Genomic DNA, 22,910 nt, shown 5'->3' on the forward strand with positions numbered 1-22,910 from the left:
TTGTGAGAATTAAGCCTATACTATCACTAAATGTGTGTTTTATCTCAAGCATGTCATATGTTTCTAGAACTTGCTCGCGATCTCCTTGAGTCTACATAGTGGCTATAGAGATAAGGGAGGATGTTAGGCCATTTTTATTAGCCAAATCCTAGTTTTACCCGTTATGTTAATAATCCTTGTTAGCCCACTTTGAGCCTATAAACCTTTTCTTTGACAAACCGAGGGGTTGGAATTTTCATGTGATACTTTAGAAAAATCAAAGAGAAATGAATGTTTGGAAGTGGTGTTGGCAAATGAAAAACAAGTTTGTTGAGTTAAAAAAAAAAAAAGAGAGAAAAAAAAGGGAAAGAAAAGAAAAGAAAAGAAAAATGAAAGAGAAAAATGGTGAATAATTGACATTGGGTAAAAAAGGATGCCTTGAAAGTTGAAAAAGAAGCATTGAACAAAAGTGGAATGTTGGTAGATGAGAAGAGTCTAGGCAAAGCCTAGTACTAGCTAAGATTGGGGAAGAAAGTTGGTGAAGTTGAATATATCATATCTTGGGGATTAAAGTCACTTTAGCCAAAAATTACCTCACCTATCCAAAGAGCCTACATTACAACCTATAGAAAAGACCTTTCGGACCTTAGATCTTTAATCACACCGTAGTAGAGGAGAGTGTAGATTTCGAGCAAGCATATGGTAAACTATGCATGATTTGATGATTTGAGAGTTATGTCATGAGCCATACACTTTGAGAGTGAGTGAAATTTCTAAAATGCACATTGCATTTTCTCCTTGTGAGGGCAAATTGGCAAGGTTGAGTACATGATAGTAGCTTGAAGCAATACCTTATAATGTTATACTCGTCTACGAGGCCATTGATACTTGTTGAATACTTTATTTCTACTGAGGCAATGATGACACTCCAACATCCTTACATGAGTTTGTCTTCTTATTTTCTTCTTCTTGTTTAGGGACAAACAAGTGTTTAAGTTTGGGGGAGTTGACAAACTCATATTTTAGGCTTGTTTTATGGGTGATTAAAGAGTGCTTTTGATGGTTTAAGATGTTAAATACAAGTTTTTTCACCGCATATACACTAATTAGGTGAGTTGATGGGTTTGTCGTAGTTTTGTGATGAAAACAGGTTGAAACGAGCCGAAGCTGAAATTCGAGGAGTTCTCCAGGAGGAAAACCCGACCGGGTGTTTTCCATCTCTCGGAACACCCGGTCGGGTGTTTTGAAGTAGCCTTGTGGACTCCAGGAGGAAAACCCGACCGGGTGTTTTCCATTTCTCGGAAAACCCGGTCGGGTATTTTGCAAAATAGCGGGCTTCGGGGAAGAAAACCCGGTCGGGTGTTTTATCACCTACAAATCACCCGACCGGGTGTTTGCTAATTTGTCCTGATTTTCACTCCGAGTATAAAAGGGGTTCTAACTCAATTTAGAACCCTAACCTTCCCCACGACAAATTGAGAGAAAAAATCGAGAGATACAAGTCATTGAAGGCAAGGAGGCTTCCATCTTCAAGAGATTGAAGAAGAAAGATCCTCCCCAACATCAAGTCTACATTAGGGAGTTCTATTACCTTTTCTTACTATGTTTTCCTTTGAAGTTTTTGTATTTTCTTTTGTCTTAGCTTCCATTATGAGTAGCTAAGTTCTTATTAGGGATATTGGTGAAGTTTGTATGGAATTCATGGGCTAAATCTTGATTTATGCTTATCTATGTCTTATGTGGTGGTTTTGTTGGTTGTTGTGCTTTTTCATTATCCAATTGATTAGCTACCAGTTTGATATGTCTTATTCTAATTATTGTCGTTGAAAGATGCTTAATTAGATAGTTAAATGACCAACAACTCTGTGCGTTGTATGTGCTCGAGAGAGACATAGCTAGAGAGAGGGCTTGGGTCCGTAGGTTGTAGGAGTTGGTTTCGAAGTGTAGGGAGGAGACTCCGACCTTAGAGGCCGATCAACGTGTTAGGTGCACCCGAGAGGGGGTCTAACCAATTAACCCGACCTTCCTAGCTACACATAAGACCATTTAGATGAGCATGATCCCTAGGTGAACACCCGTGATCCATACCAACGGATCAATATCCCTATCTTTCCAACTTGAGTGAAAACTATCCTTTTTCTTGTCTTAATTTCCTTTTGCTCTTACTTTCTTACTTGTTCTTTGATCTTAGTGTAGAAAAACCAAAAAAACCCCTTCTAATAGTCTAGATAGTGTTCTAAATTGCATCGTAGTACTCAAGCCGGCACTTAGTCTTCGAGGATCGATAATTTTAACTTGCCACGTGCTACATACCCCCATACACTTGTGGGTGACATTTTGATTGCAAGTTTAGCATGAGTCAAGTACCAATTTACATTTATTGATGTACTATAATGTTCTCCTTCACCCTACAAATACTAGGGTCATGAACTCTCACAAAATAAGTTGAATGAATGAAAATCTTCTTTTCCACAATTTACTCTTTTGACATGGCATCACAGAAAGGCTTAGAATAAGATTCATCACAGCCTGAGAATACCAAATCTCAGCCATGGCAGATCATTCAGACGATGAAGAAAAGCCCAACAACAACAATGAGTCAAGACTGAGAATGAGTAAGAATGTTACTATGGCGGTCAGACTCAATAGAAACAACTACCCTCTCTGGCAGAAACTAATGAGGATAGCCGTTGTGGGCAGACGAGCTCTCCGGCACCTCACAGGTATACATGCGCCTCCGGAACCAGAGGCGAAAGGCTATACCGAATGGGAAGAAACCGACATGATTGTGTTCTCTTGGATAATCGACAATATCGAAACTGATATCGTCGTCGACTTCGCATACCACCAAACCACTCAGGCCCAGTGGGAAAGCTTGTCCGCCACGTTTGCAAGCACCGCTGATCCGTACCTGTTATACGACTTGGAGGAAAGAGCAAGTAAGATCGTGCAAGGAGAACAAGGACTCGAAACTTACTGGCGTCGTCTCCATGGGATCTAGATTGAGATAGATCGGTGTGAGAATCGCCCGATTGATTGTTGCGACAAAGGAGTCGGACAATTCCGAACATACATAGGAACAAGACTTCTGTTCAAGTTCCTCACCGGACTGAACGAATGATACGACGGTATCCAACGTGATATCCTCAAAGAGCATCCCCTGCCCTCATCCGAGGCCGCATACGGGCGAGTGAAACGAGAAGCTACCGGCTCAAAATTGTGCAGCAAACTCAGATTCCTCGACCGGAACAGTAGCGACGACTCATCATCGGGTGGTGTGGGGCTAGGATTCACTGCCCGAAACCAACCCCAGCAGCAGCAACGCTTCAACCAACAACCCCCGCCACGCACCGCCGGACCCAATCGAAATTGTGGTGCTCTCATTGCGGGAAGTAGAAGCATACCAGAGAATCATGCTTTCTCTTGGTCGGATTTCCCGAATGGTAGGACGAAGGTCAAAAGGTGAAAGCTCGATTGGCAATCGGCGTGAATGACAGCGAAGGAGGTGGACTAATCCCGACGGGAGGCAACCGGGAGGCTACCAATCCTCGTGGGAGAACAGTGTCACGCCCGCATTTTCTAAGGATAGAAATGCGGTTGATCGCGACTAGGGGATGATTAAAGAAGCGGGGAAGAAAGGGGGAAACATACATATTTGACCAAAATATATAAATAACTGAAATAACTTGGAAAACGACATAGTATCATCTCAACAAAGTACTAACTCTAAGGAAATAAAGATTTGACTCTCAATGATAAAACAATTCTAAAGGAAGACACTAAGCAGAAGCGTTCAAGACACGGAATGATACCGAGTAAGAAGACACGACATATCCAACAATGCTAAACAAGATATAATAAACCATGAATTCTGCTCAACATCCTCCACATCCATCGCCGCTCAATCTGCACATTAAGAAAAACAATATGCATGGCTGAGTACTTGATGCACTCAGTGGACACATGCCAAATTCAATTTGTCAAGCCATAACGAGTGATCTTGGGGGTTTTAATTTAAAAGAACCCAAGTACACTAGAAACATTTCACATAAAATTCGGTTGCAACTGTTTTCCATCCACATCCACCATCACCATATCTGAACTACATGACAAGGAACGTGGCCACGAACCAAGTCACTAGACCGGCCAACTCCAATGAGATAGCGCACGATCTACTGGGTGTACACCAGTCCGAGCAGGGTTTGCGGCCCTACTGGGACCCGAATTCGATTAACATACATGACATAGCCACTTCAGATAGGTTCATTCAAACACAAAACATGGCAATACAAACATTTTTCACCTCCTTTCACATAGTAAAAATATTTAGGACATAGTCCTTATTTAAAACGAAAGCACACCTCACAAGCTTACTCCTCAATCACTTCCTATTCCAACCGCAACCAACGTGCACAAGCTCACTCTTTTTGAAATAACATAATATATAAAATCAGACTTTGCAAAATAAATTAATTTAACAATGCATGCATCCTAAGGATGTGCTCAAATTATCATCAGTTCTCATAAAATAAAACATATTTATTATTTAAACACCAAAGTTCCCAACATAGAAAACTCTCGGTCATCACCAAAATTAGGCAGTATGTTAAATTCCAATTAGCCCATAGCAAATCATGGCCCAACAAAAGTATTAAAAAAAATACCCAACCCTATTATACTCCCTGCCATTACATGTATGTACTCCTTGCACATCACATATATATATATATATATATATATTTAACTAAATGCCTAAAATTTGTAAGTAAATAAAATGGCTCAAGCCATTAAACAAATGAAATAAAATATACTCCCAGCCATCATCAACGTATCTCTCTCCCCGCAAGTCTCTCTTTCTCTCTATTTCAAATCTTCTCTCTGCCTCTGTAAAACTCACCCCCTCGCACTCTCTATCATTCTTCTAAAATTCACAAATCATCTGTCAAATGTGTCTCAATTTAGGAACTACAAATCCCCAAAATTAGAAGCACAAAGCTGACATCTTTCTTCCTCTCGGTCTCTCCTCAGTCCTCACCATCGGTAAAACTCGCCGCCGCAAGCTCAGTTCGGCAGCTACTGTCAAAACAATGCCGCCGCGGCCTACCGTCGGCGAGCAGCGCCGCCTCTCACAACCGGTAGTTTCATCCCCCTTTTCCCCATTCTATATTTTTTTTTAGCCAAGCTTTCATATGATTTCTAATTATTGGATTTCAAATATTATATGGGCAGACAGAGAAATTTAGAAATTTGGAATTGAAGAGAAACACAAGAGGCACATTCTAAGCATTAAAGATCGAAGCTTTAGGAGAGAGAATCATTCAACAAGTTTCCAAAAGTTTCCTGGATACATTTGTTCCAGAATCACAGTGTACTAAGTGTATGTATGTGGGTATGGAATGCATGGGATTCATAAAAATAGTGGATTATACCTTTGGAATGAAGATAACAAATTGGGATTTGCAGGATGAATTTGGATTCACAGGCTGCTCGTTTTCCCCCGTTCAACTGTGACAAAACAAAAATGGTGCTATATACTCCCTCCGTCCCAAGGAAGATGACCCCTTTCTTGGACGGCACGGGATTTTATGCAACTTTATTTTGTGTGTTAAATGGAGAGAGTAAAGTAAGAGAGAGGGGATAAAGTAGAGATAAAGGGGTTTCCATTTTAAGTAATGAGTCATCTTGGTTGGGACAAACCAAAAAGGAAAGTGAGTCATCTTTAATGGGACGGAGGGAGTATTTAATATCCAGAAAGTTGTATACACTGGATGGAAGGGAAAGAGTATACCTTTGTTGGAATGAAGAAAAAGAACTGCAATTTGTGGAACGGCGCTGATAAAATTTAATGAGATTGTGGGGAGAGAAATATATGTATAGAGTTAATAGAGAGTATCTAGTTGGAGATTTTTAAGGGAGATGGAGATATGGAAGAAACCATATGATGATGGAATTGAGAGAAATATTTGACCAAAATTTGACTAAAATTTAACTGTGGAGTAGAATAATTAATTAATATTCTACTACTTAGGAGTAGAATAAAAGGTTAGAACAAGAGAGATAGAAGTGATATGCCCGAATATTTGATTTAGAGTATTAATTAAATTGTGCCTTTTATTTTTAGTACCTTGGTGTTATTCCAAGTACTTGTAAACATCGTCTACTATTTTCACCACACAATTAATCAACAACAAATCAAGCATTCACTATTTCCAAATGCAACCAAAATAAAGACGGTATTTTACTCGAGGTTTATCACTCGCTCGTTTCCAAAACTAAATCTTAATGTAAAAAGGTGATAATAAAAGCGGGTGTTTCAAGACGGGGACTCTCGGAATGGTTGGGGCGACAGACGTGGGGAGGCGGCGGAGGTGATCGGAGAGACGGCGTTCGCCGAGAGAAAAGGGGGCGCCGCAATGGAGGTAACAGGTTAGGGCTTCTAATCCTCCAATTTTTTTGCAACAAGGTTCCCCATATTTATGTGATGTTAAAATTCTACCCCATCATAGCTCTGATTTACTATCTGCCCCCTATAGAAATAAATATGTGAAAATTAGTCCTAAGAATGTGAAAAATAAAAAATCTGCCCCAAAGTTATCTGAAGTATCATATGTGACCCCAAACCCATTTGCACCCCTAGAAAATATTTCTATGGCATGTATGGCCCAAAAACAAAACGACCCTAAGGAGAGTGGGTGGATATTTGACTGTGGTGCTACGGATACAATGTCCAATGATAAAAATGATTTTTCCATGTTTGACGAAGCCACAAAAAGCTCAATTCAAATCTCAGATGGGGAGTTAACAGCCGTTAGTGGGAGTGGGACCATCGAAATCTCGCCAACATTAAAACTCTCCAACTGTCTTTACGTGCCCAAATTGTCGCATAAACTCATGTCTATTAGTCATGTGACTAAAGAGCTGAACTGTACATTTCTAATGCATCCAAATTTCTGTGTATTACAGGATATCAGGACGAGGAGGATAATTGGGCATGGCACTGAGCGTCAAGGCCTCTACTACGTGGATGAAATTACTCAACAAGGTGGCACCGCGATGCTTGCTCACGGATCTGCTAATCGAGAAGCCTGGTTGTGGCAACGTAGATTGTGACATCCATCCTCGGGTTATCTGATACGCTCGGATTTTGCACTATTTTAAGGCCATTATTTGGTCCGTTTTTTATGTCAAAGTCACTCTACACGTCCATTATTTGCATATTTTGTCTATTTTGGTATTTTGACGTGTTTTGTGAGAAACGTGCATAATTGAGCCGAAAAAAGGAGCCAAAACGCAGAATCTGGAAATCTGGAGTCAGACGGCGACCGTCGACCGCCGCGGATGTGTGCGGCGACCGCCGGCGCCCGACGGGCAGATCAATGCAGCGGTCTGCCTCGGAAAAATGAGCTTGGAAGAGAAGTCTCGTCCGGCAACTGTCGGAAGTCGTGCGGCGGTCCGCTGCCGACGGAACAGACTCTCTGGACTCCAACGCGGCGACCGTCGGCCAAGGTGCGGCGGCCCGCCGGAGAAAGGCGGCGAATCCGAGAAGCCCTAGATTTGCGCCCAGAATTACCATATTTTGGAGATCTTTTTCTTCTACAACAAGGATTGGTTTTTCCCTATAAATAAGACTTCAAGCTTCATCAAAAAGAGAGAACTTCTACTTGCAAAAATACCTCATAGAAATCAAGACCTAGAGTACTTCAATTGTGCAAGGAGTTGGAGAAGGATTTCAAGAACATCAATAACGACAAGGATTCAACCTACAGTTTTTATTTGCTTTAGTTTTATGTTCAAATTGTCTTCCCTTCAATCTATGTTTTTAGCTTATTCAATTATGTGTAACTAAACTCATAGGATTCTATGGATGTGTTAGTAACGACTTCGGTTATACAAATTCCTTTTTCTATTTAATATCCGTTTTGTTTTTACTTTGTTTCTTCCCTAAGTATTCTTGATGCTGCATGATTGAGTGACACAATCTTGTATGATTTAATATAACTTGCTTCATAACTGTGACAGAGTTTTAGCGAGTTAGATTCACTTAGTAGACACTACAGTTAGCTTCCCTTAAACCGACACTGTTAATTGAGAGTGAGGACTTTTCAAGGGTCTTAGGCGCTTTTTGGAGTTACGTGTTAGGATTGACAACCCTAACTTTGTAATCAACGTTTGTATCACATGAGCATAAGTTAGGTGACTCGTCCTTTCAAAGTAAAAACTGTGCTAGGGTATTGTAGTTGGAATTTTGTATAACCATAACTGTGAACGCACATCCCTGGGATTCCCTTATCTCTATCGTCTTTCTCCTTGTTTTATTTGCTTTTAGTTGGTCTATGCTTTTTATTGTTTTTAGTTTTCCAAAAGTTTTCAAAACCTACTTGTTTTTCCAGATAGTAATTGAGTCTTAGTAGAGGATAGACACTTTGTGTTTGCCTTCCCCGTGTTCGATATCTGGTACTAACCTTTAGCTATACTATAAACTCTCTCACGGTTATGAAGCAAGTTATATTAAATCAATACATAATTGTGTCACTCAATCATATAGCATCAGAATTACTTAGGGAAGAAACAAAGTAAAAACAAAACGAATATTAAATAGAATATTGGAATTGTATAACCAAAGTCGTTACTAACACATCCCTAGAATCCTATGAGTTTAGTTACACATAGTGAAATAAGCTAAACACATAGATTGAAGGGAAAACAATTTGAACATAAAACTAAAGCAAATAAAACTCGTAGGTTGAATCATTGTCGTTCTTGATGTTCTTGAAATCCTTCTTCAACTCCTTGCACAATGACGTACTCTAACTTTTAATCTCTGGGAATTATTTTGCAAAAAGAAGCTATAGAATAAGGGTTGGAGGAGGAGTCTTGGAGACTCCTCTTTTGGGGACTATGGAAGGGTGAATTCTATGAATTAGGTTATGGGGTATATATAGGCTTGAGAAGGATTTAAATTTGGTAAAAAGTCTCCTCCAAACAATAGGAAAGATGGAATTTTCGTTCCCCATAGTAGAAGGAAAAGATTTGGCTTCACAAGGTAATATCTTATTTCCTTATTCAAATTTTCGCCTAGACTGCATTTGACAGTTTTGCACAACTTCGGTAGAACGGCCATAACTTTCTCCACAAAATTCCGATTGAGATGATCTTGGTACCAACTTGAAGCTCTTTTCGAGACGAAGAGAATGGTGTGTAGAACACCCTGATCGGATTTCAGAATTCCCAGAAAATTGAGTTTGAACACAGCTGTTGTGCGCCGCATTTTTGTGGCGGGCGGTGGCCGGCGGTCGCCGGACATTGATCAGAAGCTTCTGACTCCTTGTGGCGGTCGCCAGGCGTGTCTTTGTCACCGCTGAGCGCCGGCGGTCGCCGGAAGTGTTGCGGCGATTGTCGGACGCTACCTGAAGCTCCAGATTTCCTACTTAGCGTTTTTAACTCCCTTTTTAGGCTTAAATATGCACATTTCTCACAAAACACGTCAAAATATCAAAATAGATAAAATATGCAAATAATGGACATGTAATGCAACTTTGATATTAAAAACGGACCAAATAATGGCCTTAAAACAGTGCAAAATCCGAGCGTATCAGTCACTTATCTTTGGACGTCCCAAAAAAGAATGTGAGTCGCTTGTCTTGGGACGGAGGGAGTAGATAATTACTAGGGTTTTTTGAAACAGGAAGAATCAATAAAATGGGAGTAATGAGTTATGCGGAAATTAATTGATGGGAATGTGATCCGGCGCCTAAAATAGCAACCCTATTTAGAGCTTAAAATCTCGTGCGTGAATTTTTAAATGGAACTGCATTTGGAAAGAAACAAAAATACCCCATATGATGGAGATTCGATAACTAAGTAATGTAACGCGTAAAATTCAATCTAGATCATTCAAAAACTTATCAAATGGATTAGATTTATATTGGGTTTATGCATATGTGTTTATTAGGATTATGTATAAAAAATAATCTGAATATTTAAATTTTAAACTATGATATTTATTTGATTTTTAATCAAATTAGGAAAGTAATCATAACTCTAAAAATAAAAAAAAAGTGATACAACTTTTCATAATTATGATTTCCCAACTTTTTCCAGGTATTCTTTTTCTCACTTTTTAGGATTTAACATATCAAATTGTTTAATATTTTATTTTTATTATTTTATACAACTATATTATTAATAACATTATACTCCATCTGTTTCTTATAAATAACAACTCTTTCATTTTTAGTCCATTTCTTAAACATAACAACTTTCAAACTTTTCATTTTTGGAAATCTTTACACCGTTATACACCTCCCTAATAAATTGAGCCCCATAATCCACTAACATTAATTCCATTACTTTTTTCTCTCCCTCTCTCACTTTACCAATTTTTTTTTTCTCTCTTACTTTACCAAATTTTACATTAAAACTCGTGCCGTTTCAAATGTCCCTATTTTTGAAAGGCGGAGGGAGTATTATAAAATAAATGGAAAATTCTTAATATATTTTAATATTAAGAATCATGCTTATTTAGTATAAAAGAAAATAACTACCATCATAATTCTGATTCATTCTAATTCTAATCATAATTTTTATTAATTATTTATAGATATTATTAATACTATCAATTAATATTTTATTCTAGTAATTATAATTTATTTATTTAAATTATGAATAAGAGTAACAATTATACTTATTATTAATAATTTATTATAAATTAATAACTAAGAAAGTCTTAATGAAAATTTGAAATTATGAATTATGTTCTACAATAAATAACTACAATAATAGTAATCATTTATATAATTATTATTAGTAGTATTATTTATAAGCTATACCAAATTGGGAAAATCTTAATTTTATTATTCAAATTATGTACTATTAGAAAAATAATGAATATACAAATATAGTAATAGAAAAATCATTATTAGCATGTTAATTCATTAATTCAATAATTATACTCCCCTCGTTCCACAATAAGAGTCACATTTTGTCATTTCGGTCTGTCCCAAAATAAGAGTCACATTTTACTTTTACCACAAATAGTAAGTTAGTCTCACATTCCAATAACTCAGTTCATTCAAATTTTATTATAAAATTAATATAAAAGAGTGATATCCATATTTTTTTACTAACTTTTCTAGCCCACTAGTCTTTACTCTTTATTTTTCTTAAAATCCGTGTCCACAATAAATTTGAATCTTATTATAGGACGGAAGAAGTAGTAATTATTAGGGGTAACTGCTTTTAAAGTCACCAACTTTCCATGAATTCCGGTTTTTCCCACGAATTTTTAAAAGTTCGTGTAATGTCACGAACTTTATTGTCTGTTGCCATTTTCCCATGTTAGGTTTTCCAGTTTGATTCAAACTGTTCGTTTCCTATTAAGACAATGTCCAAATTCTTTCATCTTACTATCACTATCTTCGTCTTTGAAATAGCTTCGCGTGGGTACCTTGTACGCCTCAATCGGAACTCGGATGAAGAAGTTATGGCTATTATGATGGTACAAGGTCGCACAAAGGTCGCAGCCTTTATCAAATGGCCATAACTTCTTCATCCGAGTTCCGATTGAGGCGTACAAGGTACCCACGCGAAGCTATTTCAAAGACGAAGATAACGATAGTAAGATAAAAGAATTTGGACATTGTCATAATAGAAAACGAACAGTTTGAATCAGACCGGAAAACCTGATATGGAAAAATGGCAACCGACAATAAAATTCGTGACATTACACGAACTTTTAAAAGTTTATGGGAAAAATCGAAATTCATGGAAAGTTGGTGAATTTAAAAGCAGTTACCCCTAATTATTACTACTTAACTGAATTTAATTAATTAATACTCATAAATTTAAAATCTTATCAACTTTGTTAATATTTTCAAATTGGTTATCTATCAAAATCATATTCCCATTATGATAAGGGATTCTTGCGCCTAGTTATAATTGTTTATTTTATGTCGTGGATGATTTAGAATTTTGCAGAGTCGTTAATATCCCCCAAAATTTCAAAAAACTCTGCGTTCCCTTCCTGCCGCCGCAGCCCTACCTATTGGAAGAAATCTTCCCTACTCAAATTCTCCACCAAAAATGCGTCCAGCATCCGTCGACGCTGCTGTATAGGTCATTTTTTCAGTTATTTGGTGTTGAGTCAAAACGTAAGATTCTCAGGTGCTCGTTTATTAGTTACTCCATCAATGTATTTACTTTTCACAAATTGGATGCGGCTTGTTTCATATGAATTCTGCATCACTATCTATTGTTCATTCAGCTATTAACTTGTCAACTAATTTAAACAAAAAAATAAACTGTTTAACCTAGTATGGAAGACCAAAGGAGGCGTACCCTGGAAGCTCTAGAGAGACGATTTGCTCAACACAAGAGCAAGAAAAGGCCAGCTGAAGATAAGAAAACATTTTTTGTATCTTTGCCTGTCAATAAGCCCCTCTCCATATCTTCATCTAAAAAAGGTTCATCTTTTAGTATGATTATGTTCTTCATCTTTTTATTTGAAGTTCCTTGCCGTACCATTACCTGTTGGGGTGATTAGTTTTGACTTTTGAGTTAGCAAAATAGTGCATTCTTAAAATATAACTAATTGCAGCTGCATAATACTTTTCCTTTTTCAATAAAGTATGTATATCTAAACATAGTCTGCTATTGATTAGTTTGGGTGTTACTCTTGTTTAATGTCAAACTTTTATGTTGTGGTCAAAGGGACTCTTTCACATGATTGTTATGGTGAGAAGTGGTACATGTAATTGAAACTTTAGTGTTATTTTCTTGACACAAATATGTTTCAAATTTGCAAATTCTTCGAAGAGGATGTCATTTCAAGTTTTAAAAGTCTTTAGCATGCTCCTCTTGTCTGATATCATGTAAAGAAGGTATTGTTGTGCTAAAAAAAATAGTGCCCGTTCGGATTTGAGTTTGATAAAGAACTCTTAATATTAACCACCTTATTTTGCAGATACAGAAGTAAATGAGCCTGCCTACTTGAAGCTTTCTCACTCTGTTCATGAAAACTTGCTACCAAATGGTGTACAAGTTAGTGTCACATTTGACACTGAGTAGCTGTGTTGTTTATTTGGCATGATTTTAACTTGAAATCAAGTTAACAATTGCTTCTCTATTTACTCTATTTGTGCAGGTTTCTGAAGGTAAAGTCACAGTTAATGGAGTTTTACATGAGCTTTTCCAACACGGTGATTCAGCTAAGAAATACATGCACGGATCCAAAAATATAAAAAATCGAGAATACAATACTTCTTGATAATTATGTCCAGAGAAGTGGCAGTTCAAATTCTGGTCATATGAGAGCACTACAACAAGGCTCAAAACGCTCTAAAAAGCATATGTCCCTAAAGCAACATAAGAGTATTGGAACATTTGATTTGCCGAAAGCATTCCACAAGTCAGTTCACTATCCAGTTCTGTTTTGCTCTTTGTGTGGCCTGCCTCTAACAATCTTAATATATTCATACCTGTGTTTGATCCACCAATAATTGGATTTATGAGGAAGGTATTTGGTTTTTCGTTTGTTTTGCCTTTTTATTCTTAATTGAGTACGTTTCAAGTTATGGTTTGCATGCGTCTTCAAGGGATGCGTGTGTAACCACTCGTAGGATAGATTGGTTTACCAGATACTTTTCTCGTAAGAAATCCAACCTTTGTTGAGTACTGCCATAGGATTCAGTCCTTGCTATTCTTGTTGTCTTAGATAATTGCCAGATACTTTTGTTGTAATACCTGAATTTATTATGCTGACTTTTCAGCTTTGACATCTTTAAAGCTATGCATGAAAAGTGGAAATCCTATATACAGAAGCTTCTTAAAATTGCTGGGTAGTTTTTATGCTATTTTCATCTTCTGGTAATGCTTTATCTTATAATGTATGTAAGGTTGTATTCTTGAATGCAGGAAAGAACAGTTGGCTCAGTGCTTCCTTAATGTCGACCTACACGGTGCAATCATTTTAGGTTCGAAAACTTCACTCATTCCTCAACTGTTGTCTAGTAAATCTTAAATAATACTTCACCATGATAGTCACAGTATGCTTGAAGTAAATTAGGACTTTAACCATCGGTGTCTGTGTAGTTGTTCGGTGTAAAACTGCTGCCTACGTTGGGTTACGTGGCATCATGGTTCGAGAAACTAAAGAAACATTTGGAATTGTTTCTCAGGACAGCAAATTCAAAGGTAACAATATTTCTCACCAGAAGAACATGATGTAACTCGTTATGATATATTGATCTTTTGTTTGCTTCAAATTGTTTTTGTGAAGTCACAAATTCGGTTTTTAATTTGCAGTGGTGCCCAAAAAAATTTCTGTTTTTATGCTCGAAGCAAATCACTGGAAGATTACACTACATGGAGATAAACTTGTATCCAGAAACTTGGTTCAATAATTTTTATTATGAGTGAGTTCTCCATTTTAATGTTTTTGAGTGAAATAACACAGTTAGAGCCTCAATACTTGTGTTGAACACCTAAAATTCTTTGTACAATCAGGATGAGGAGAACTTGGCCGGAGAAACCTCAAAGCTGGGAAGATTGTCCTCTACATAACGAGGGTAATGATGACAACGATGACGAGGATGTTGTCCAGTTCATATCGGTCGACCACATGTGTGGCGATGAGCAGATTTTTTCTTCGTACTCCGAGGAGCTGATCCGGGAACATGGTCGACCAATCAGGGAGCTCATTGTCGACAATTTCAGCATCATTACCCACACATGTGGTCGACCAATATGAACTGGACAACATCCTCGTCATCGTCTTCATCATTACCCTCGTTATGTAGAGGACAATCTTCCCAGCTTTGAGGTGTCTGGGCTTATGCTACTCCGGTTAAGTTCTCCTCACCCTGATTGGCGGCTGATCCGTCGATGTTCTCCCCTGATATAGCCAAGTTATAAAGCTGATCCAGTAGATATAATTCTGTTAATATTCTTACTTTATGCAATTGTTTATTTCAAAGAATTTTTTGGTAACTTCCAAATAATTAGAATCAAGCCTTTTGAAATAAATGTGAATGATCCATATTTCAGTTATACTATGATTTATAAGAATAGCTTGGACTTTTTCATGGTGGATGATAGAGAGAACCTTTCTAATAGTGACATTTATTGTAGGCTGATTAGATTAGTCTGTTAGCTACATAGTTGAACTTGAATAGTACCTAATTTTCACTAGGTTTATTATGCAACAGTGGGGAATCAAGACTGATATCTATTTTTCCGTTCATTCTAAGCAAAGCAAAGCTGAGTAGTAATTAATTTTAATATGATTTTAATGGGTGCTTATATCTTCAAGTCTCAGACTTGTGAATATTCTAAGTTCATGATTAATCGCCATTTTATGCATATCATTGAGATCGAAAACTACATTAGCCTGATGTTACTACTACTAGCATTTTTACAAAAATCTGATGACAAGCTCTTAAAATTTCTAAAGATGTTTCTTCGCTTATTGAAATAAAATATGAATATATATATTTCCGTCCACCGTTTAAAGAGCTCTTTAGGCTCGATATACATTTTAATAAATTATGTGACTTTGTGAAGAAAAGTAAAAGTAGAAAGTATCAATTTTATACTCCCTCCGTTCTCCAAATATTGTCCCACTTTGACATGTCACGGATTTTAAGGGATGTAATTAAAATTGAGTTGAAAAAATTAGTGGAATGTGGGGTCTACTACCAAAAATAGTAAAAAGTAAATGGGACTAATTTTATGGGACGAACGGAGATGGAAAAATGTGACAAATTTTCAAGGATGGAGGGAGTAATAGATTGTGAGTGTAAAAAGTAGGGGTGGCAAATCGTGCGTGTTGGGTCGTTATCGGGTCAGCCCGTTAATGACACAACCCAATAAGGACAAACACGAACACGACCTGTTAAGAAAATCCCAAACCTGAACACGAACATGACCCGCTACCCTCAAACCCGAACACGGCATGAACCCGACACGAACCACTTTTGGTCAACACGGCATGAGAACAACACGTACATGACACGATACTATAACAACACGACCTGATAATACGATAAGAACCTGATAACATGGTAAGAACCTGATAACAACTGTCATTGATTAACAAAAGTTACAAAATCTGATCTTTAAAAGTCTAATTAAAAACCTAAAATTTGATTACAATAATAACATCAATAGAATCATAGCAAAGAAATCTAACAAAAAAAAATCATTTTTAAAATACTAAAAATTAATAATAATATTATATCTTAACGGGTAACATGAACACGACACGAATTTTTCGTTTCAACCTGATAAGGACATGAACCCAATAAGTTTTGACCCAAACTCATTAATTTCATGCGGATTCATATCGGATTATTGTGTCGTGCCAAAAATTGTCAGTCCTATATCAGAACGAATGTCGACGAGTCTTCTACCTCCCGCTCATATTTAAAAATGATCAGAAAATGTTTGGACCTCTAATCGCGTCAAAAATCGAGACTGCATGCAGAAAATTTTAAGAGCACACTTTTTCCTCTTCTTTACTTCTACACATTTTTCTCTCTTTTTCTTTCTCAATATGCACAGCTCCTACACTAAAGACAAGTTTGTATATTTGAATGTTTAGTTTGTATTTAAGTTTAAATTATAATTGTATAAAATAATCTTAGTAAATCTCAATCAAATGAAATGCGTGAAAATTTTGAAAATAGTAAGAACATTGAGTTAGTAATCATAATTGAAACTTTTAACCAAATTAATTAATCCATCTATTAGGTGAGTTTATTTAATACATCAAAAGATTAAAAAAAAAAAATATGAGAGACCCTAAAAACAACACATACTACTCTTTTGAGCAAAAAAAACAGTCTTATTTTGTCATTTTGGGATGTCTAAAAAAAAATAGTATCATTTCTAAAAATGAAAATTTTCTAGTATTTCATATTTTAGCTACTTTTTCTCCTCTTCATTTTTCTCTTTATTTTTCTTACTTTACATATTTTTTCTTCTTTTCTGTTTTACTTTCCCAATTTCTTATTAAAACTCGTATTGCTCACAATAGACTATATTGTGTGGACAGAGAAAGTAACAAAAGTTGTTTACCAGATAGAAAGTAAAGCTAGGATAAATACACTCGCCCGTCCCATTAAATATAAAAAAGTTGTATACCAGATAGCAAGTAAAGTTAGGATAAATACCACTCGCCCCGTCCCATTAAATATAAAACATTTGATTTTTGGTACAAGATTTTATGTAGTGATGTTTTATAAGTTAATGAAGAGAGATAGTAAATTAAGAAAGAGAAAAAAGTAGAAAGTGTGTTGTTTTCATTTTTAAAAAAGTTTTATTTTTAATGGGACAATTCATAAAAAAAAATATTTTATTTTTAATGGAATTGGAAGGAGTAAGTATTAATATCAAATGGACTATTAGAGAAACTAAAAGTAATGACAATGTTCAAATTGATTGTATAAATATATTGATACAACTAAGCATTACATTGTAAATTCCTTTTTAGTTAATTGTAATTTCAAACTTAGATTCTATACCTACTTCTACTTTTATTTATGGTGACAACCGTGATCATATTCATTTTTTTGTCAAGCCATAATTTCTAGGTTGTCCGATTGGATTTTTTCAAAAGTCAACTTATTCCCTGCTTTTTATTGAAAAAATTGTTAAATATTTCACTAAAATTATTATAAACATCAATAGGATATTAGTGTGCACATCTCATCAAACTTTTATTATAATAATAATATTATTATAAGTGTTGATCGGTGGGTTATAACTATTTGATATTTTTATTATGATTATTTAAATCAATGGAATAGATGAAACAAATGGCTCGAAAATGAATTTGTAAAGAATTGGGGTGGAATCTTAAAATTAGGGAATTGTTGGGTTCAGACAAGGTCTTCATTAATTCTAGTTGTAACCGTTACGAGTATGAGAAAATGAATACCATCTTTCCCTCTCTCCAACTCACTCTCTCATAAACTCAAATTCAGTATTGTTTCTTCAAAATTTAACTCGATTTCGTCACAACCCAAATTAGTTCTCTTCATTCACAGAGCTAAGAACTGATGATGAAAGGCTCGGAATCCGTCCAGCCCAAAAATGGGGCCGAATCGAAACAGGGAGTGTCAGTGGAGGTCGGCGGTGGGCGTGTGCGGTTTAATGTGGAGCTGAATCCAAGGGAGACCAAGATTGTCTCTTGGAAAAAGCTTCTAATAATGGCAAATTTGAGTGAGGCCGACGGGCCAGGTCCGTCGGCTCCAGGCCCGTCTTCTGAAGCCCGTGGCGGTGAGCCGCCAACTACTCCTGCGGCGGCTTCTCATATCAATGAAACGGTAATCTTGCATGCAACGTTGTTATTGTTGAGTCTGTGGAAAAATATAAGTGTTGCATGTTTGTTAACTAATTCATAGATTTTCATTCTATATTGTAATTTTTACTTGGCCTAGCTTTCATTTAACACTCTAGTTTGGAAAATTGTTGGTTAATTCGAATCCGAGATTAGGTTTTGACTGGGGCGGATTTTGTTTTTTGTACGTAGAACTTGCAGGGCAGCAGGGATGAGGCAGATCTTGTTCTCGACAACATGCCTGGTGATGATGACTACGACACCGATGATTCTTTCTTTGATGATACTGAGTTGGTGTGCACTGCTCTTTTATCGAGTTGTCTTATTTTTCTATGCACATACTAAGTTTGATTTTATCATCCTGAATTAAATGTGTTACCATTTTTTTTTTACAGGAGGAACCTCCAAATACTACTGATCTTGAGAATGCCTTTGGAGAGTTGGAGAATATAATTGCACAATGTATCTCACTACTAGCTACTAGTTTATTTCTATTATTTTAGTGTGATTCATGACATATTTATTGTTCTGTGTTTGTGCATAAACAGTTAGATCACCTCATACAGATCCTCAGGATCCAGCTAATCAATCTCAATCGCATAAAAAGAGATTGCCTACAGAAATAAGACTGGAGCTTGCAAAAGTGGCTAGATTAGCGGTACTCAAAAGCAATTGAATTATTTCATCTTTGTTATAGAGCTAACTTATATTACTATCATTTATTCTGTGCTTAATTAGCCTGTCTTTTAGTATAAGTCAATCATGTCCTTTATTGTTGATGCAGGGCTCCTGCTATAGACGGATTCCCAAGGATGTGATCAGCCGTCTAATGAGCATTTTGGGCCACTTGGTGAATATTACAACACTGAAGGTATTTTCCCACTTTAAGACAAAGATTTTTACTTTTAAGGTTACTATGTTTTGTTCTTCTTGCTATTTGGCTTTCACATGAAAATCCTCTACTCCATCTGTTCTATAGTAGTAGAGTCATTTTGTCATTTAGGTACGTTTCATAATAGTAGAGTCATTTCCTTTTTTAAAAAAGGTCAACACATTTCTTCTCACTTACTTTACTCTCTCTTACTTTACTCTCTCTTCATCTCTCTACCTTTTTCCTTTCCTACTTTATTCTTCCTTTACTTAACTCACTTAACACAATTTTTCTTAATCTCCGTGTCAAAAAGAAATGCCTCCACTACTATGGAACGGAGGGAGTATTATATTTTTGCTGGTTGTCTTTACTGCTGGAATACATGCTGAGCGGATGGTTTTTGTGCTGTCACCTCATTATTATGATACTCCATATTGATATTTTGCGGTCGATAACCTTTTTTTGTGATGACGTACAGAAGTATGTCGAGGTGGAATGCTATGTCTTGGCTGAGACAAATCCAAAATGTTAAAGACATGTATCGAAATGAACTCCTCTTGAAATGCATGACTTAGAAGTGGATATTTGTTGTGGAACTATCTTCTTTATTACCAACAGCTGAAGCACTTTAACTTTAGGGAATAATTTTTTCCTGAACCTTAAATTTATATGGTCATCTAAAGTTATGTTTTCCTATCAACATAGACTAATTCCTCAAGTAACAGACGAAGAGAATTGTGAAGTTCACAGGAAGAGTCTAATAATGGTCCATCTAAGCAATTTCGAAAGATCAACCGGATGGAGTTTAGCAAAATTTTATTTTCTTTAATCTGAAATTCATTCTCTTTTACAAGTCTTTAGGGATCAGAACCATCCATTGAAATTTAATTAAAGTTTTTCTTTATCCATCCATGCTAATGTCACATAGCTGAGTGGCTCTCATTATGGTACCTTTGTTGGTAAATCATTTATACATAATTTAGTAAATATATCTTAATAAAATCAAGAATCTCATGTTGAGTAATAGAATGATGCCAAGCACCAGTACTGTGGTAGAATGTTCGAAAGGAAAACAATGCTATAACGTCAAATACATTGGAGATTTAATTCAAGTATAGTTAGGGAAGTAAGTTCTCCGTTCACTCTTTAATATATGTACATACCCAAAGCATAACAATAAATTAGTTTCCCACTCTCATTGTAAGTTTCTAAGATGCCTAAGTTCGTAGGTTTATTGTTGCAGAATCTACTGTTTTTGTATCTAAGATATGATATATTAAAACACGTCCTCCTGTGGGCAGCGGCGTTTCTTTTATAAAGAATTCTAAAAGTGAGTTGTAGCGATCACGGCTAGGATTCTAGCATGTTCACATCTTTTTTGTTATCGGAAGGTCTATTTCATGTCACACGTGATGGACTCACTATATTTTTTATAAGCTTTAGATTACAAGTATATGTGAGAGTCTATAGTTGTAAGCGGGTATATATATGTGAAAAAAATTATGGCATTTACGTCACTAGGATGCCATTTAATGAGGAATCGCTAAAAGTAAGTAAGATTCTACATTTTTTTTAACCTTTGAAGCACTATTCCATGTGACACGTGGTGGACTATACTGGTGTTTTATTTGCTTTGAATAACGCGTATTTGGGCAGTCTATTTGCAAAAATGTATGGTGATATACCTAGCATCTTTAAGACCATCATTTGAAAGATAATATAAAATCATTTACGGGAAAGAAGGTGATACCTTGATGAGGGGCATATATTTCCAATATCTTTATTTTTATCATTATTCTTGCTGCCTTTCCTCGTCAAACCAAACCTCTTAATGGTAATTTGTCGTCACTTGTTTCCGTCGAAATATAAATTTTCCAACACTCCATCCTCAAAATAAAGATATGTTTTATGCTTTGCTTTGTTTTGCTTCATTATATCTTTCTTTATTTCGATTACTCCGTACTTTTTATGAAGTTTTTTTTTTACTTTATCTCAATATTGTTTTATTACCTTCTTTGATATGTTAGGGAGTACAGTTACAACCTGCATTTTAGTAAATACTTTCAACCATCTTTGTGCTTCATGATTATTTTACATTTATTGTTGTTTTTATTATTGTTTGGCGTTACAAGTGTGATTACCTCGCCAATTATTGATTCATTAAGCATATTTATTGGCATAGAAATCTTCGAGCTATGGCTAATGCGGGATTATCCGCTAAACAAGAGAAGTATAATCAAATCCAGAGGATGAAACAAAAAGTTGCTGAAATGGTTAAATCACGGGCTGCGAGCAAGAAACACAAACACAGCTTCAACGTTGTGGTGGAAAATAAATTTGTAAATTATATGATCTTTATGTTGAGGTATGTATCTGATTTCTGTAACTCAGGCGAACCGTTGATCCCTCGGCCCTAGAGTAAATGAAAATGAGGAGGAGTATGGGAAAATAAACAACAAACTGATCCTCCAAAAGATATAAATAATATATTTTTGGTTGTTTTTAGGTTTTCAATCCTAATTGTTTTTTTGTTTTCATCTCAGAGACTAGAAGAAGACTCATGTCCTTCGGTCGAAAAACTATACGAAGAGGTAATTTAAATGTTGAGTTAATGCCAATGCCTTCTCTAGATAAGGTTTAATTGTTTTTGTAGAAGATAATACTACATGTCCGTCTGTAAGTTTTGTTGTGCCTACATTGGAGAAATAGAGCTGCACGATCTAGTGTGTGTGGTTCATGCTATGAATTGAATATCTGTCTTTGGTGGTGGTTATTTCTTTGCATGTTGTCTTTGCCAAACTATGTGATAACCATTATATTTGATACAATTCGTGGCAATGCAGCTGGCTTCGTTGTGGCCCGGAGGCTCTATGAATACTAATAGAATTAAACGTGCTATACATAGAGCTAAAGAAAGGAAAGACCTTCGGTTTGGGAAAGGTATACATTTTTAAATTTTTTCAACTACAATGTATCAATCCTCTGAAATCATATCATATGGTTTTGACGGTGTGCCTCTAAGCCTTGTCCTATCTGATGAAATCTGAACACTTTCACTCAGTAAAGTGATTCACATAAATATGTAGGCAAATAGTGGGACTTGTTAGAAATTATTGAAAATGGATGAAGTATGTATAATGTTCAAAATATGTGTATTGTATAATCATAGGTTTCTCCTTATATTTACTCTCATGTTAGTGTTTCTTTGATTTTCTCACAGTCATCTTTGTTTCATTTGTTGGCTTAGAATCGAGAGAAAATCAAGAAGAAAAATGTTTTACTACAGGATGCCTCTAACAATGCACATGGAACAAATTCTCATGAGAAATTGTTGTCTTGTGATCTTGGTTCTAGTTGGAGAGCAGCCAGCTCGCAGTCCTGTCACCTCAAACGGCCTTAATCCAGGCAACCCGAAGTAGGAAAATTAAAGAAGTTGATCTCCAGCAGCAACCTAGACCATACGGATACAAAGGCGTCAAGTTTGCATCCGAAAAAGAAAGAAAAACGTATGTCCAATGCCAAGGTGGCTGAAGCCATTCTTCGGCTTGAGAAGCTGGTTATTTCGCAAGGCGGAGAAAGGGCACAAACTTGATAAGCGTTGAACTTGATAAGTCATCTTTATTTGCACTTCTAAGTAATTAAATGCGAAATTAACACGAATTTATTGTCCCTCAATTTTACTTTATTTTTCCCATTCTGCTTTAGTAGAATAATGGTGTCAAA

The 22,910-nt window shown here is 36.2% G+C and overlaps 1 protein-coding gene and 1 pseudogene across 2 annotated transcripts; both read left to right on the forward strand.

The window, feature by feature from the left end:
* The first annotated feature begins 11,959 nt into the window (after window positions 1-11,959).
* LOC125204399 (ribonuclease MRP protein subunit POP4-like) lies at window positions 11,960-14,964 on the forward strand (annotated as a pseudogene). Its single transcript, XR_016132460.1, has 8 exons — window positions 11,960-12,128; window positions 12,292-12,440; window positions 12,941-13,017; window positions 13,121-13,384; window positions 13,746-13,814; window positions 13,891-13,949; window positions 14,068-14,169; window positions 14,281-14,964. The product of XR_016132460.1 is annotated as a ribonuclease MRP protein subunit POP4-like (transcript).
* Window positions 14,965-18,035: 3,071 nt separating this feature from the next.
* On the forward strand, window positions 18,036-19,724 carry LOC148923240 (uncharacterized). Its single transcript, XM_089060333.1, has 6 exons — window positions 18,036-18,302; window positions 18,518-18,610; window positions 18,712-18,778; window positions 18,865-18,974; window positions 19,101-19,187; window positions 19,666-19,724. Exons 1-6 carry the CDS (start codon window positions 18,036-18,038, stop codon window positions 19,717-19,719), a joined length of 678 nt encoding a protein of 225 aa, XP_088916459.1. The 3' UTR covers window positions 19,720-19,724.
* Window positions 19,725-22,910: the final 3,186 nt, after the last annotated feature.

The sequence above is a fragment of the Salvia hispanica genome, chromosome 6 (genome assembly GCF_029641045.1).
Source record: "Salvia hispanica isolate PSC_SH4W2 chromosome 6, Shi_PSC_v1, whole genome shotgun sequence".
Taxonomy (NCBI): domain Eukaryota; kingdom Viridiplantae; phylum Streptophyta; class Magnoliopsida; order Lamiales; family Lamiaceae; genus Salvia; species Salvia hispanica.